The 15,494-nt window shown below is 38.7% G+C and overlaps 1 protein-coding gene across 2 annotated transcripts in view; it reads left to right on the plus strand.

Annotated features, from left to right (window-relative positions):
• Positions 1–15,494, plus strand: part of PRP40C (pre-mRNA-processing protein 40C) — a 41,199-nt gene that overhangs the window by 10,324 nt on the left and 15,381 nt on the right. For both annotated transcript variants that reach the window (XM_089140864.1, XM_089140863.1), the window contains exons 4-10: positions 395–628; positions 1,766–2,411; positions 2,499–2,650; positions 3,742–3,779; positions 9,367–9,445; positions 11,012–11,479; positions 13,675–13,758. In XM_089140864.1, the coding sequence (XP_088996990.1) occupies positions 395–628; positions 1,766–2,411; positions 2,499–2,650; positions 3,742–3,779; positions 9,367–9,445; positions 11,012–11,479; positions 13,675–13,758 (1,701 nt within the window). The remainder of the gene's footprint in view (positions 1–394; positions 629–1,765; positions 2,412–2,498; positions 2,651–3,741; positions 3,780–9,366; positions 9,446–11,011; positions 11,480–13,674; positions 13,759–15,494) is intronic.

Consider the following 15,494-nt stretch of genomic DNA (forward strand, 5'->3'; position numbering starts at 1 on the left):
GTGGAGTAAGCAGACCACGTGGTTTTAGAGCAACAATGAATAAATAAAGGTAACAACCACCTATGGTGATACCATGTTTTAAGATTTGAGAAACCCTAACTTATGTCTGAGTGGCATAGCTGGGCTTTTATTTATATTAGTAACTTGCCAAAACAGGAACAGATCTTCCCAATGTGGGACTATTACAATGAAAATAATGAAAATAACCTAACAAGTCAATTCTACCCTTATTAATAAAATAACTACTACTACTGCCTTGCAACACTTTCATATAATCTGGAATGGGCGAATCGTCATATAACATTACTTATCCCGTTGTCGTACTTACTCCAATGCTCTGTATATACACTTCCTCAAGTGCTTATGTTTGTTTCTGTTTTTGGATTCTTTCCAGGTTAGTGTTTCAGGTCACCCAGAGGGTTCTAAGACTGCTGCAACAACTGCAGCACCCCAACAACCTCCAGTTTCAGGACAGCTTACTCCATTTTCTCCTGTAACCGCTGCTCAGATCATGCCACCTCTGATACCCTCTCCTGTCTCTGTCCCAAAAGGAGCCTCATCTATCGCAGCAGGATTTTCTTTTGGTGGGATTTCTCAATTGGCTCAGAAGGATCTATCTTCAAATTCTGTATGTATTTTTGGTTAAATGTTCATCCTTGTCCTGTGCAGGACTAAATTATCTTGTAACTTAGTGGTTGAAAACTTCAATGGAAACTGACTGAGCTGGCCCCACTTCTGGCTTATGCTCAGCCACAGGTTGCTTGAGGCTGGTTAAAAGCAACATGACCATCACAAACTTTGACACCCTGGAGTTGAGTATTTGAGTCATCACTGGTAATTTGGAATTTTCCCCCTAGAAGCAAGTTCAGTAGTTTGTAAATAGTTTTCAAGTGTTGCCTAGGTGTTCCTTGATGTTCAAGGTGACTGCATGCCAAGTTGTCTGGGCACTTAGTACTGCAAACCTGGGAAAGACTGGGAAAACCATAGTGAGTTCCGTGGAATAAAAGAAGGGTGGGGGGATGATGAGGAAAAACAAGGGATTAAAAAAGGGGAAGAACTAGACAAGAAACTGCCACTGTTGCCAGAGAATCTGTGATCATTATGGATGATGGAGAAGTAGAGGAGAAGCAAAAACTAACCTTTTTGTTATTGGAGAAACTTTGATGTTTCTCAGAGAGAGACAGTAGTGAGTGAGTAGGAGTGCATGTGAAAGGGGAAAAAAGCACCAATAAGATGTGTGTTTAATATATAGGTGAATATGATAATGTAATGAGGGTTCACGAACAAAACTATAAAACCTCTCTGCAAATAAGTGCAATTGGAGTCTTTTAAATAGATAATAAAGTGTAAATTCAATAGGATGCTTGAGATGTCTCGTTGCCTGCCTAGAATTGCTTGCTACCATAACTAACACTGGAAACCAGATTAACACATGAACATGCAGGAAACAGGAAAGTTAGACATTTGCCATGAAAAATTTGAATAAACTATAAACATCTGAGTAGAGCCAAAACGATCAGTCTTTGGTGCGTATTCGGATCCCACAGATAGAGCCTTAAGAATCAGATGTTCCCATTTCTTGGTAATATGTTATGCATTGGAGTCTTGGAGTTCATATTTTAAATTGCTGTGAAATTCCAAATTAGCACTTTGGTAGTCGGGAGCATTGGGACTAGGTCTTGGGAACTGATAGATGTAATGATGCATGAATTACCTAGTTATAGACACTTTTACCTATGATGTTCTTATCCTTGAATGACTGCAGAATGCCTCAGCCACAACTGTAAAAGGAGCTGGGACTTTGTCGGCCACGTCATCTAGTTCACAGTCGGTACCATTCTCTGTTAGTACTTCTAGTTCTTCAATGACTCTTCCTCTTAGTCATAACTCGTATCCTGCAACTACATGGATGTCCACTGCTCCATCTTTTCCTGGCTCCGGGGGAATGCTGGCAACACCTGGAACACCGGGACCTCCTGGCATAGCTCCATCACCAACAGTGACAACTGCAGCAGTTAGGTTGGCAACCGCAGATTCTTCATCCTCTGTGGTGCCCAGACCCCTCACTACATCTACTGCTCCAACTCAGTTAAATCCAGTTTTGCAACAGCCAATGTATCCACCCTATTCACCTTTGCTTCCTATGGTTCCATCCTCCCAGGGATGGCTAAGCCCACAGGTTGGTGGCTTGCAGAGGCCTCCATTTCATCAATACCCGGGTGGGCTTCCAGGTCCCTTTCCTATGCCCATTCGGGGCCTGCCCGTTCCTTCTGTACCGGTCCCTGAATCTCAACCTTCCGGTGTTTCTCCAATAGGACCTCCTGGAGGAACTCCCACATCATCTGCGGTATCTGGTAGTCAGCTGGTGAACACTACAGTGAAAGAATCTGAAATATCCCCTCCGGGAATTGGTATGTGCAGAATTTCAAGTCAGGTGTGACAACATGTTAGTTTTTGTTTGGTCACTTCTTCTCATTATTCTTTTGTGTTTTTTGTAGATCAAGGGAAACATGTTAAGGATGGAGGTGCTGTTAATAGTGAAGATCTGGTTGCTTGGACAGCCCACAAGACAGAGACTGGAGCTGTCTACTACTATAATGCATTCACTGGAGAGTCAACTTATGAGAAACCTTCTGGCTTCAAAGGGGAGGTAATGCTTAAGATGTATTGCCTATTAAGTTTCAATTACAATAGTTTTGTATGGGCATGCTCATCCCTGTTTTCAGTTAAATGATGCATTCTTAACTCAGTGAAGTTTTAAGCAAAGTGATGCAGGAGGCAGGAACATCCCTTTTGCTGGGTGAATTTTCCACATTGGTTGCCTTTGTATCGTTCTGTTTCCTCATATACCTTTGATATTTTTTCACAATATTTTGAGCTTTTGGGATGGAAAGGGACAAGACCCTTGAATCGAGCCCTAAATGAATTCACTCAAGCACACACACAAGCACAGCATTCAAATGGCATACGCAAGATTAGAAAAGTAAATGTAAATGGCCAATACCATAAACTTAACAATAGAACTCCATTACAGAACTCCGCCAGATCTGAAACCACTACTCAACTTGCCGCAACTTAGGATCTTCCTCTCCCCACAGACAAGCTTGCCCTACACAAACACTAATTCAATCCTCCCCTCTTACTGTCACACTCTCCCCTTAATATAGCCCCAAAACAATCCTAACACAATTTTAACAAACTAATTCTCCTATTTTATATATGGTTAATTGAGGAAAAATCTGTGAAAGATGTTCCCCTGAAATGGCTACACATGTATGCTGTGTCTCAAGTCCATGACTAAGAAAGGGCTTGGATTGTGTTGTGTATGACTTAACCTAACTGGATTATTCTTGGCCCGTTTGGGCTGGTCTTGTACCCCATCATTCTCTCTCTCTGTAAATGGCATATTTAAAGTTAGAGGATGCCCTAAACATATCATTTGATGTTTAGGGACAAAATTTTATCATCATATATCATGATTGATGAAAGATTGCTAGGAGATTTTTATCATGTTGCATGAATTAAATCCTCTCTCAGAGATGATCACTAATAGACAGTGGTTGTGAATGCTTTGGTCTTTATTGTTCTAAATAGCTCTGTTTCAAAGTTTCCTCTCTAGATTTTGCAGCAGATACTTCTTCTCTTCCTCCTCTCTCTCTTTGTTGTTGTTGTTGTTTTTTTTCTTTCTTTTTTCCTCTTTCATTATTCTGTTTAAGTAGTAACTCTTGACCATTTTTGCAGCCTGAGAAAGTCACTGAGCAGCCAACTCCTGTTTCATGGTACCTCCTGTGACTCCTGTCTTGTTCTGAAACCCTCGCTAAAATTACATTATTGTGGAACCTTTTTGGGGAAAATGCTCTTTTCAAGTTGTTTCAGTTGCTTTTTTGAGTGTCAATGCTATTTTCTTGTGGTTGCTCAAAAGGCTAGTTGCTTACTATTTCAGTTTGTAAGCATGGTAGTTTATTGGAAAATCTGACTTATTTTTTAAATGGCCCTCTTTAAGCTTCACTGGTTGTGTTTGTGATCATTACTTTTGTTATAGATAGCTTAGAACTGAAGTGATGAGACTTGGGTAGGTACTATGCGTAGATATGCTTGTGGATTAGTATTCTTGTACAGAAGATCATGTTATACAGACATGGCTCAAATAACTAGAACTGTATTGTGCTTTATACACCACTTCTTGGGTTACTGACAGAAGTAGGGATTGTGACCTGTATTCTTGTGTACTCTCTACGTGTATCAATGATATGAAATGTCCCATATGAATGTGTAGCATCATTGGCCTCAGGTTGAAAGATCAATTTTATTTCGGTACTTTCAAATTTCTACTCCATTTATATTCTCTTCTGGGAAACCTTCTTTGCGTTCTACACCTGGTAGACCAAGGTTCTTTGGAGTTTGGTGGAAAAAAGACTTGGCTTATTAAGTTGGAGTGGAGTGTAAGGGATTTGGTTAAGTTTTTGGATAGGTTTGTTCTTCACCGTCCTGCTTCGTGTTGTTATTTAAAGTAATGTTCAAGAAGTCTGAAATGTTTTGGATTTCAACTGAAACATGGCCAAATCATGCAGTGTTCAGTGGATGATTTTGTGTCGTAATTTCAGCAGTCAAACGGCCATATGCAGTCTTGCTTGGCTGTGATTGACAAGTTGTTTGGTGATTTGAGTGGTTCTGGGTCTGAGGCTGCTTCTAGGGCTAGTATTGCTTTAATTTCTACTAAGTTCTCAGGGACTGCAGAACAGATCAATCAATCTGTGGAGCCACCCCAAACCTCCCTCACCCTGTCTCAAACGATGACTTTATCAAAATCCATACCAACATAGATGTGTGTCACGATATCTTGATGCAGATCCTCTTTATATGCCTTATAGGTTTTGTATTACATGTTGTATAACCTTGCATTTCCCAATCCTATAGCATTTGGATTTCACACTTAAGGTAGACTTAGAAGTCATACTTAGGGTTGTTTTCTCACAAATCCGAAGCTACCAATGTGTTCAGAAGGCCTAAATAAGTCTAACCATCAAGTTTGAGCCCAACCTAGACCTTAAAACCCCACCAGGATGGGCCATTGAGTTGGCGCAAAAAAAAACCCACGCTAACTTATTTTATTATTCCTAAGTTACTTGGGATGGCTTGGAGACTTGAAGATTTCTGTAATTGCTGGTTGGTGCCTCAGAACTTGGAGATGGAATGCTTGAATCAGAAATAACTGGGGGGGGGGGGGGGGGGGGGGGGGGGGGGGGTACAAGAAGGGGCGGGGGGGGGGGGGGGGGGGGGGGGGGGGGGGGGGGGGGGGGGGGGGGGGGGGGGGGGGGGGGGGGGGGGGGGGGGGGGGGGGGGGGGGGGGGGCTTTTGCAATCCCAAGCCCAGCCCTATATGGTATAATTTGAGCCCATTCCCGCCCTGGCCCTAGTTCAGGGCCAATAATTATTGTCCCTGGCCCTAAGCCCTACAGGGCCAAGCCAAGCCCATTCCCGCCCTAATTGGGCCGGGTCGGGATGGGTTGGCCCCTGATTAGCCCTGATTGGCCCTGATTGGCCCTGTCCCTGGCCCTAATTGGCCCTGTCCCTGGCCCTGATTGGCCCTATCCTTGGCCCTAATTGGTCCTGTCCCTGACCTTGATTGGCCCTGTCCCTGGCCTTGATTGGCCCAGGCCCTAATTGGCCTTGTCCCTAGCTTTAATTGGCCATATCTTTGGTCGTAAATATCAAATGTAAGACAGGTAGTAATTAAAATACATATTAAAGTAATTAAATACTTAAATTCCAAACTCAATTCTGGAAAATAAAATATTAAAGATGTCAACAAATAATCCAAAACTTAGATTCAATATGTATTTAACTATTTATACCCATTTAGATTTTAGAGAAATAGAGAAATCCAAATTTCTAGGGTTTTTTAATTGCGCTCTCTCTCTCTCTCTCTCTCTCTCTCTCTCTCTCTCTCTCTCTCTCTTATTCTGTTTTTTCCTTTGGTTTTTCTCTAGCAGCAAAGAGTTAAAATTATTCATGAAATAGAATAAGTAGAGAGAAGAATTGTAATTAAATTTAGGCATATTTGAAAGTCAAGTCAATTATAGAGAATGTCACACAAACTCTTTTTTTAAACTTAGAAACATCAGAGATTCATAATTCAAAAGGAATCTGACAAATGAAAATTTTATCTTCAAAGTCAAGAATTAGGTATGTTTTCATTCATAACTGTTCAATAAATTGATATCTTTATTCAATACAAAAAAAATCATATTCAAAACCTTGTTAACAAGTAAATCGACAATAATTTAGTATTCAACAACAAAAAAAGTATTTTTTTCATAGTTAAAGAAAATGATGTTTTAGTTACAAACATAGCTATATGTTTTTAATAATTTTTTTTGAAATATCACAGTAGATTTGTTAGATATTCATGATGAGAAGTTAGGGTATAGATTTGTTAGATATTAATTCTTTATATAATAGTTTTTATTATTTATAATATATTATCTCGCCTTAGTCAAAAAACAAAATCCATATTTTATTGAACTAAAAATGACTTAGTTGGAAAAATAAAAATTACTTTAAAAATAATATAAAAAGTGAATTTATAGTCTAATATGATCAAAGTGACTAAATATCAAAATCAAGACTCATATCAATGTTAGTATGAAGATCAGGGTAAAAATCTAGTACTGTAGTACATGATCATCGTCAAATTAATATTAAGATTAGAGCCAAAATTAGGGTCAGGATCAGGGCCAAAATCAAGTAGATGCTTATTACATTGGTAATGAGGTTATAGTTTATTTTTATTAATTTTCTACAAAACATGATCATGTTTTTAAAATTTGACATGTGTCAAGTATCCACCGTATTTAATTCCTCTCCATGTGGGTGGAGGGTCCAGAGTCTTTAGACTCAAATCGAGGGGATCGGGGCGGGGATATAGGGCCGGGATCGGGGGCCAAGATCGGGGCCAAAATCGGGGCTAGGATCGGGGCCAAAATCGGGGCACGGGTCGGGGCCAAAATCAAGGCCGGGATCAGGGCCAAGATCAGGGCCAAGATCAGGGCCAAAATCAGGGCTTGGGTCAGGGCTAAGAATCAGGGACGGGCCGGGATGGGCTAGGGCGGGCCAGAGAGTAATCCCAAGCCCGCCCTTGGCCCTAGTTCAGGGCCAGAATATTTTGGCCCTAACCCGCCCTTAGGGCCAAAATCTTTAGCCCAAGCCCTATTCGGGCTCAGGGCGGGTCAGGGCCGTCAGGGCCAAACTTGCACCCCTATTGCGTGCTGATGGTCATTGCAAAAGGGTCGGAGGCCAGTGTAGAGGCAGAGGTTGGACAAGCTGGGGGTAAAATAGGATATTCATTTGATTTGTGAACAAAGACAGGTAATTTTTGAAACTTAAGATATTCAATTGTTGTTTTTCTTAAACATTGGGTATCTTGGGTTTTATTTTTTTCCTTTCTGAAAATATTATTATTGTCACATCAAGGGGTAAAATATTGGTTCCCATGAATTGAACTAGAGAGGGGGTTGAGGGGCAGTTGGGTGGGTTGCACTTAAGTATACAGACCCAAAATCGGAAAAGATGATCTCTAGGAAATCTCCCTCTCAATTGCTCAAAAAGTCCGTCTGAGAATCCACTCAATAGTTTTTAGAGTTTACAAACTTTTTGGAATTAACTTAATGCACTACATAGTTGGTCTGTGCTATTTCGAAAGGAAAAATTATGAACATGCTTTGACATTTGTGCCTAAAATGGAGCCCAGCCCTCTTGGTTTTTGGAAATGACCTTGGATTAAACTTTGGGCCTCTCTTTTGGAAGTAGGTCCCCATGGATGGCCATATTTATCCAGCTAGTCCATTGCTACCACACCAATATATAAGTATATTCCTGATTTCCTTGTATAAAAGGCATTTCTTCTTTACTTGATGTTTAACAAAGCTCATCTGGCTACTGTTGTAGGCTTGTTATAATCTTCTAAATATGTATTATTTACAAATTTCTTGATTTCCTCGCAATTATACTCATAGATTCAATCTGACTATTAGTTGATGATGTTATGAACCTTGTCAATTAGATGGCTTCCACCACATAGTGGACCTGAATCCATGGTGGGAGATCTCGCTCGAGAGCGAGATCTCGACCGAGATGGCGAGATCTCGGTCGAGATCTACCAAAAAATGGCGGTAGTCTCGGTGGCCCATCTTGGTGGGTTTTAGGGCTCTGGTTGGGCTGAAACTTGGTATTTAGCGTATTTAAGGCCTTTTGAACACATTGGTGGCTTTAGATTTGTGAGAAAATAACCCTATGTGTAAAACCGAAATTCTGTGAAATGCAAGGTTAGAGACTTAGAGTCTTAGTCTCTTAGAGTCTTAGAGAGTCAGAGAGACAGAGACAACATGTAATAATGTAATGTAAAGATATCAAGTAATTCAAGTTAATGAGTTATCATTTATCAACTATCAAGTATCAAATACAATAACATTACACATCAAGTATTCAAGTCAACAAGTGATTAAAGTTCAAACTATCAAAGATTCAAAGTAATAAATTGTTAAATACTTAAATGTCTTCAAAATTTTACAACTATAAGAATTAAGAAGATTACAACTTACAAGACTAAGAGTCTAAGACTAAGAATGTCAAAACTCAAAAACTCAAAATTACAACTTACAACTTACAAGACTAAGACTAAGAGTATGACTGTATGAGTATCACTCAACATGAAAGTGTAGATCAAAGCTTGATCATCAACATATATTTGTACCACACTCATACAATCATTGTAGAACCTTGTATTTGAAAAAAATCAAATTTGGGGGAAAATCTTACATTTCTTGAAGATCACTTGAAATATGCTTGAATTTGTTGTTGTAGATGAATTGATGATGTTGCTATGTTGAATCCCCAACAAATTCCGGTCAAATTCCGGCCAAAAATGGAGTTTTCCGGCCAATTTAGGCTTCCAGTGAGATAGAGGCTCGAGAGAGGTGAGATATGCCTCTCTCGAGCGAGACAGGGGCTTTAAAAAGCCCCTAAAGTGTGGAAAAAAGACCTGTTAGCGTGATCTCGCCAATCAACTCTGCAATCTCGCGAGATCTCCCACCATGCTTGAATCACTAACTTGAGGTGGGATGAACCACATGATTGGTCTATCTTCAAGGTTTGCAGAGTTGATTGGAATATCTTAAAAATTTACTTCCAATGTTATAGACAATTATTTACAGATTAGTTATTTTATTATATATATGGACATTATCACCTCGTAATATTTTTAATGTCATGAAAATTGGTTATGTTCTTATTTCTCTTGTGGCCATAGTGTTTTTGGGTATCTTGCATGCAACCTGTTATTCAATGATTTCGTGCTTGGCATTCTCAGGGAGAAGTTGGCTGGTAGCGACTGGACTTTGGTCACAACAAATGATGGAAAGAAGTATTATTACAACTCTAGGACAAAGGTACTTACATTTAACATTGAACTTAGTCGTTTTTGCCATAGTTGTCAAGGGGGGTGATGGAGTGGCACCAAAATGCTTAAGCGAAAAAGCACCAAAAAAATTTCTTCCTTTTTTCTCTTTTACTAAAATTATTTAGGATGCAACAATATTTTTCCTCATATAATTTTATCAAAAATTTAAACCTTTTATCTTAAAATATCAACATTAAGCCGCATCAGTTCATAGAACATCAACTTTAAACCACATGAGGTCATTGAAAATCAATATTTTGCCACATTAAGTCACCAAAATCTCGAAAAATTTCTTTGACCACAAATTTCGACCAAGCTACTGGAAAGTTGAAATAATCATAACATATGTTTGGTTTATTCTATTCTTGGAAGTGGTTGTTGTCTATAAGTAATTAAACTTCTGTCAAGTTAGAGAAATGTTTTTCTTTTTTTTAAGAGGTTTGACTAATCAAATGATTTTAACATGAGCCTCTTTTCTTAGGTAGACCACAAAAATAGATTTTCAGCAAATCGTAGGTTGCCTAGATCTGATTTATATTGAAAGAATTCTGTTTTGGTCAAATCTTATTTGATGTGTGCGAATGCTGTCAAAATTGCTTTGAATGAAAAAAGGCTCTTTAAATATCAAATCAAATGCATATTTGACCATTCTTTTGCTTTTTGCTGTGTTTTACCATATTAAGATGTATGAATTTTTTAAAGTTAAAGCCCTGGCATAGAAAATTGAAAATTTTACCAATCTATTGGAAATTCAGTTTCCTCTTAAAAGGGATGCAATTTTTTTTTTGGGGGAGGGGGGTGTTGGAGGGGGTTGACCTCTTTTCCCCCAAAACTATTGTTAGTGAATTCAAATAGATGTTTGCTTATGTAAATAATATATCAAGTAAATGAGACATTTATTAAATGATATTTGGGATAATAGGCCAAAGTGGGTTGAAAACACGAAGTTCAGAGTCACTGAGGCCCCCGAAGACTGTCTCAATGCCTATGTGTGGTGCCTTAACTACTATGGGTTTTTTGCTTTCTTGAAGAACAAATTGCATTTGATCTGATTTTTTGCTTCTGTTATTTACGCTGGCAATTGAATCACATGTCAGTGAAACATGTTTTCTTTTGCAAGAATTAAATTTATAGTAAGTGATCCATAGTTGTCAAGGCACTAGGTGGAAAAAGGAGGTGGAGAATGTTAAAATACAAGGCGGAGCCAACTAGGTTCACAAGGCATCCAAGGTGCCCAGCTCAACTGCAGTGCATGTACTCCAAGACGTTGCCTTGAAACTTGACAACTATGGGTAGGTCAGTGTACTAGGCTGCCTTATCCACCTGATAGACACCAAACCTATGATAATGCCGTTGGATTTATAAGGGTGGGCCCTCATGTAGTCAGAGCCTAAAAGCACATATGGGCTGGATAACCTCCATTAGATGGAAATGCAAATGTGAGCATTCAGATGAATTGATTGGGAATAAGAATTATTTTTATCGTCTTTATCTAGGCACAATTTTTTTCCTGGTTCACCTTGGAGGCTTTCCTTCATCTTCCTTTCTTGTTTAGGTAAGTAGCTGGCAAATTCCGGCTGAGGTTACAGAGATGAGAAAGAAGCAGGATGTTGACTCTTTAAAAGAGATGTCATTGGTGCAAAACACTGGTGTATCATCTGACAAAGTATCTGCTTCTATTAGCGTGAATGCTCCTGCCGTTAACACTGGTGGTCGTGATGCCACAGCTCTTAGACCTTCAGGTGCTGCTGGGTCATCAACTGCGCTGGATTTGATAAAAAAGAAGCTGCAAGATTCTACTACTCCAGTTGCTTCCTCACCTCTTCCCACCTCCTCAGGACCTGCCATGACGGATTTAAATGGTTCGAGAGCTGTTGAAGTTGCAGTCAAGGGCCCACAGAGTGAGAGTAGCAAAGATAAACTGAAGGAAGCAAATGGGGATGGGAATATGTCAGACTCCTCTTCTGATTCAGAGGATGTTGACAGTGGACCTACAAAGGAGGAATGTATTATACAGTTCAAGGTAGCTTTTCATCTTAAATACATCATGAACTCCTGAAGGCATAGTTTCTGTTATTTGTTCTCTCCTTTTTTTTGGTAGAATATTCTCTCTGATACGTTAGTATATGTTGTGCAACAATTATAACCTTGTTTTAGTTTAGAAGGTTTTTTTTTTTTTTTTTTTTTTTTTTTTTTTCATTTGGAAAGTGTTGAACCAATCTGACAAAGTCTTTATTATTATTATAATTTTTTTGTTTAGAGACAAAGTCTTTATTAACTTTTTTGTGTTTGTGTATATACATACATAGAGACGTGCATGCGTGTGTATTGTCTTATCTGCTTATATCATGTTGAGGAGAAATCACAAATGCTTATCTGCAATGTGTTGATTTAATGAGCATTGGGTGATGCACACTGATGTGGGAGCATGCCTAACAATTGTTGCATTGTAAGTAGACCTGTAATGGAACTCGTATTAAATAATATCACTGTCTTAGTTAATCAGGCTAAAGCATTGAACCTAGTAAAAAATATTCTTGTCAGACTCAATATTGGCTACTAATCTTGTGTGCTTACTTCATCTCAATTTATAGTCTGGCAAATAAGGTTTAACACAAGAAATAGACCCAATTTGAAGGTCCAAACTAGGGCCTTCAAAAATCCAATTGGGCAGTCTTGACTGCTTAATGCTCAAACAATACACTGCCAGAATATATAATATTCTGTTCTCACTGTATTACTTTGTGTGCTTTAGACTTTATCCTATACCCTGGTTGTCATGGTGCCTAGGATATCAAAGCATTGGAGAGGGTTAAAAAAAATGCCGAAATGAATAACGCAGTAAGGCGTCCAAGTTGATCAAGGAGCCTGGATGCCTAGGTGACGTCCCGAGACTATGCACTATATGTGGCTACATGGGCTAAGGTGTCATGCTAAAAATACTAAATACTGAAAAGCAAATACTCTACATCCTACACAGTTGCATTTTAGGCCTGGAAACTCCTGAAATAAGGCATAAGCCGATGGTTAATATGCTGGAACGTTCTCAATTTACTTGTAATATAAACAGTAGCGTAAATTGTAGACCTAATGAGTAGCCATGAAGCATTCATCAATCAATCACTGATCATTCAACATTTTTTTAAGGGTGCTTTATATTAACTTACTGGGAATAGGGGGTGGGGCTAGTACATATACCATCCAGGAAGATTGAACCCTGACCTCCCCGCTGGGAGGCGTTGGTCATTGCCAACTGAGTTGACCTTTGATGGTGCTGATCATTCAACATTCTGAGCTAGTGATAGAAAAACACATTTAGCCTTTGGATTTAACTCTCTCTTCCTTCTTTCTAGCCTTCCCTCCAAGTATATGATATTTGCATCTAGCTGGACTAAAAGCCATGCAATGATACTTTAGTTTCAATTGAAAAAACAATAATAATTAGTACTCACCTAACTGACTGGCTTTAAACCTGGCCAAGGCAACCAGGGAGATGCCAAGGCATCCAAATTGAGTGCCAAGTTGTTAACTACTGGTTTTATTTTACTTTGTTTTATCTTTCAAGAAGAGGAGTAAAATACTAGGTGAGTGCATGTGGTGTGCATTCTTGACTTGGTCCATGGTGCCTAAGCAAGACCTTGACACCTGCAGTCAGTTGCTTATCGTAATGTCTCCGCATTCTATAATTATTGCACTATAATAATTATAGCATTCAGAGAAATTTACAATAAGCAATGGACCCTACGCGTGAAGGTCTTGCTTAGCAATGGTCAGTTGACACAGTTGTAGGCTGAGATCAGGTACCAAGACAGCCTCTCAGCAAAAATTGTGGGTTCAGGCTGCATAGGAAAATTGGCCCTGGACTCTACTTGTGTGGAAGCCTTCGGCACTGAATTTGCCTATAATTATTGCACTATGTGAGCTTGAAGCTTATTAATTTTTGCCTGAGCAAACTAAGGCGCCTTAATAACCAAAATCATTTCAATTTGAGGCATAACAGTAACAGGACCTATTGGTTCTGCATTGCTTTTTCATAAATGTTATACATCTCTAATACAACATTCTAGACTTAATTTTTGTTCTCCTCCTCGTGCTTCTGTTTTCTGTTAGGTATTCATACCAGGTAATGAATATGGTTTCGCGATCTCATTTTTTTATATTGTGCAACTTTGACTGCACTGGCTGTAACACTTACTCATTTTGCATTTGAAAATTCAGGAGATGCTTAAGGAACGTGGAGTGGCGCCATTTTCAAAGTGGGAGAAGGAACTGCCGAAGATTGTATTTGACCCACGTTTTAAGGTTTGTTGAGTCTAAAGATTATGAATTACTTAGAACGGGAATTTTGGGCCTTTCTACCACTGGAACTCCTTGAATCAGGTTTGTTGGATTCATATGTTTTTGCTCACTTGTGAAGGGTGAAAATATTTTCCTTTTCTTCTGATGTGATTTTCCTTTCGTTGTGTGCTGCGTTACAATTTACATGATGGTGATAAAACCTGAACTTTTGCAGCCTGTCCTTGTGAGGGCTACTGTGTCTATGGGAAGAACTTAGCCTTTTTTACTCTGCAATGCAAAAGCTGATAGAATTATCTCTCAGGATTTTATTACTTCTACTCCTTTGCAAAAATATTAGGCCTGAAGTTTTATTTATTATTGGTGGTGTCCGTCAAAGGCATTAATTTAATTGGAAACAAGAAGGTTCCATGACCAGCTTTTAGACCTTCTGACTAGCTTCATGCTAACAATCCACCCTATACTTTTGGACTTAATTCAGGGCCTTTGCATTTGGGTGCAAGTTGTCATACTCAATGTTAAAAGGTGACTTATTTATTTATTCTGCATTGGGCTTGATATTCTGAAAGGTTATAGGTAACCAGAGTAGTTTGGAACTCATAAGAATGTTAAAAGGTGACTTATTTATTTATTCTGCATTGGGCTTGATATTCTGAAAGGTTATAGGTAACCAGAGTAGTTTGGAACTCATAAGTTTTGATTATTTCTTGGTTCGGACTACTGATAGAAGTAATCCACTGAATGCTCATTTTGGATTTCTGTTTCCAGTCTATTTACTAGTCAGTATGCTACAGTGATTAAGACTCCTTTTATGCTTCACTTTAGGGAATTCGGCAGTTTATATAGGTGTACAACCTCAATTAGTTAAGCATATTTAGAGTAAAGAATTTTGGAGCCGTTGAGCTGTGCCTATGTGATTGGTATTCCAACTTTCTAGTTTGGTTCATCTTTCTTTGCAACTTGTGACTTTCTCCCTTTTCTCTTCTACCATTACTTTTATCTTCTTCTTCTTCTTTTCTCTCTCTTACCCCTATTTTGTGGCTCACCTGTTTCCTTTTAAAGTCAAGATTGCATTATTCATCATACATCTTTTAGTTAGCATAGTTGTCAAGGTGTGTAGCCAACTAGACATATGGTATATGTAAGATAGCTATGATACATTTACAATTTACATTTTTCTACTTGTTTGCAACATAGGAGCCATATCCATGCAGTATGTTATAATTGTGCTACTAGTGACCTAATTTGAGAATACCAACATAGACTAAAACAAAGTATAGGATATTATACAAGAATTTTGGTGAAAGAACAAATCAATATGACCTTGTCAAGTGTCAAAAACCTGATATAATTACAATAATAGTGCATGTTGTCGCAAGGCCAAAGGCTACTTCTATGCTTCCAATCTGGTCTTCTTTCTGACTTTCAAACAGGCCATGCTGAGGCACTCAACACCTGCTCACTGTCCCAACAACTATGCTAATTAGTGATTTATAAAATCTCAATTTTTGTACACCAGTTTCTGATATACTTCCCTCTGAAATTCTGTTGTCAGCGACTAAAATTCTAGTTCCAGAGCTGCACCTGTTTTCCTGTTGCCATTAGGAATTGTCTGTTAGACCACTTCTCTGTTTTCAGATTGAATTTCCAGAGCTATTCTATTGGTTCTGAGTAACAATCAACCATTTTTTTAAAAAGTTTATTCTGATATATCAGGCCAGAGTAATACATTTGCATTTATT

Source organism: Hakea prostrata, chromosome 11, assembly GCF_041222555.1.
Source record: "Hakea prostrata isolate BN-2017 chromosome 11, UWA_Hpros_2, whole genome shotgun sequence".
NCBI classification, from domain to species: domain Eukaryota; kingdom Viridiplantae; phylum Streptophyta; class Magnoliopsida; order Proteales; family Proteaceae; genus Hakea; species Hakea prostrata.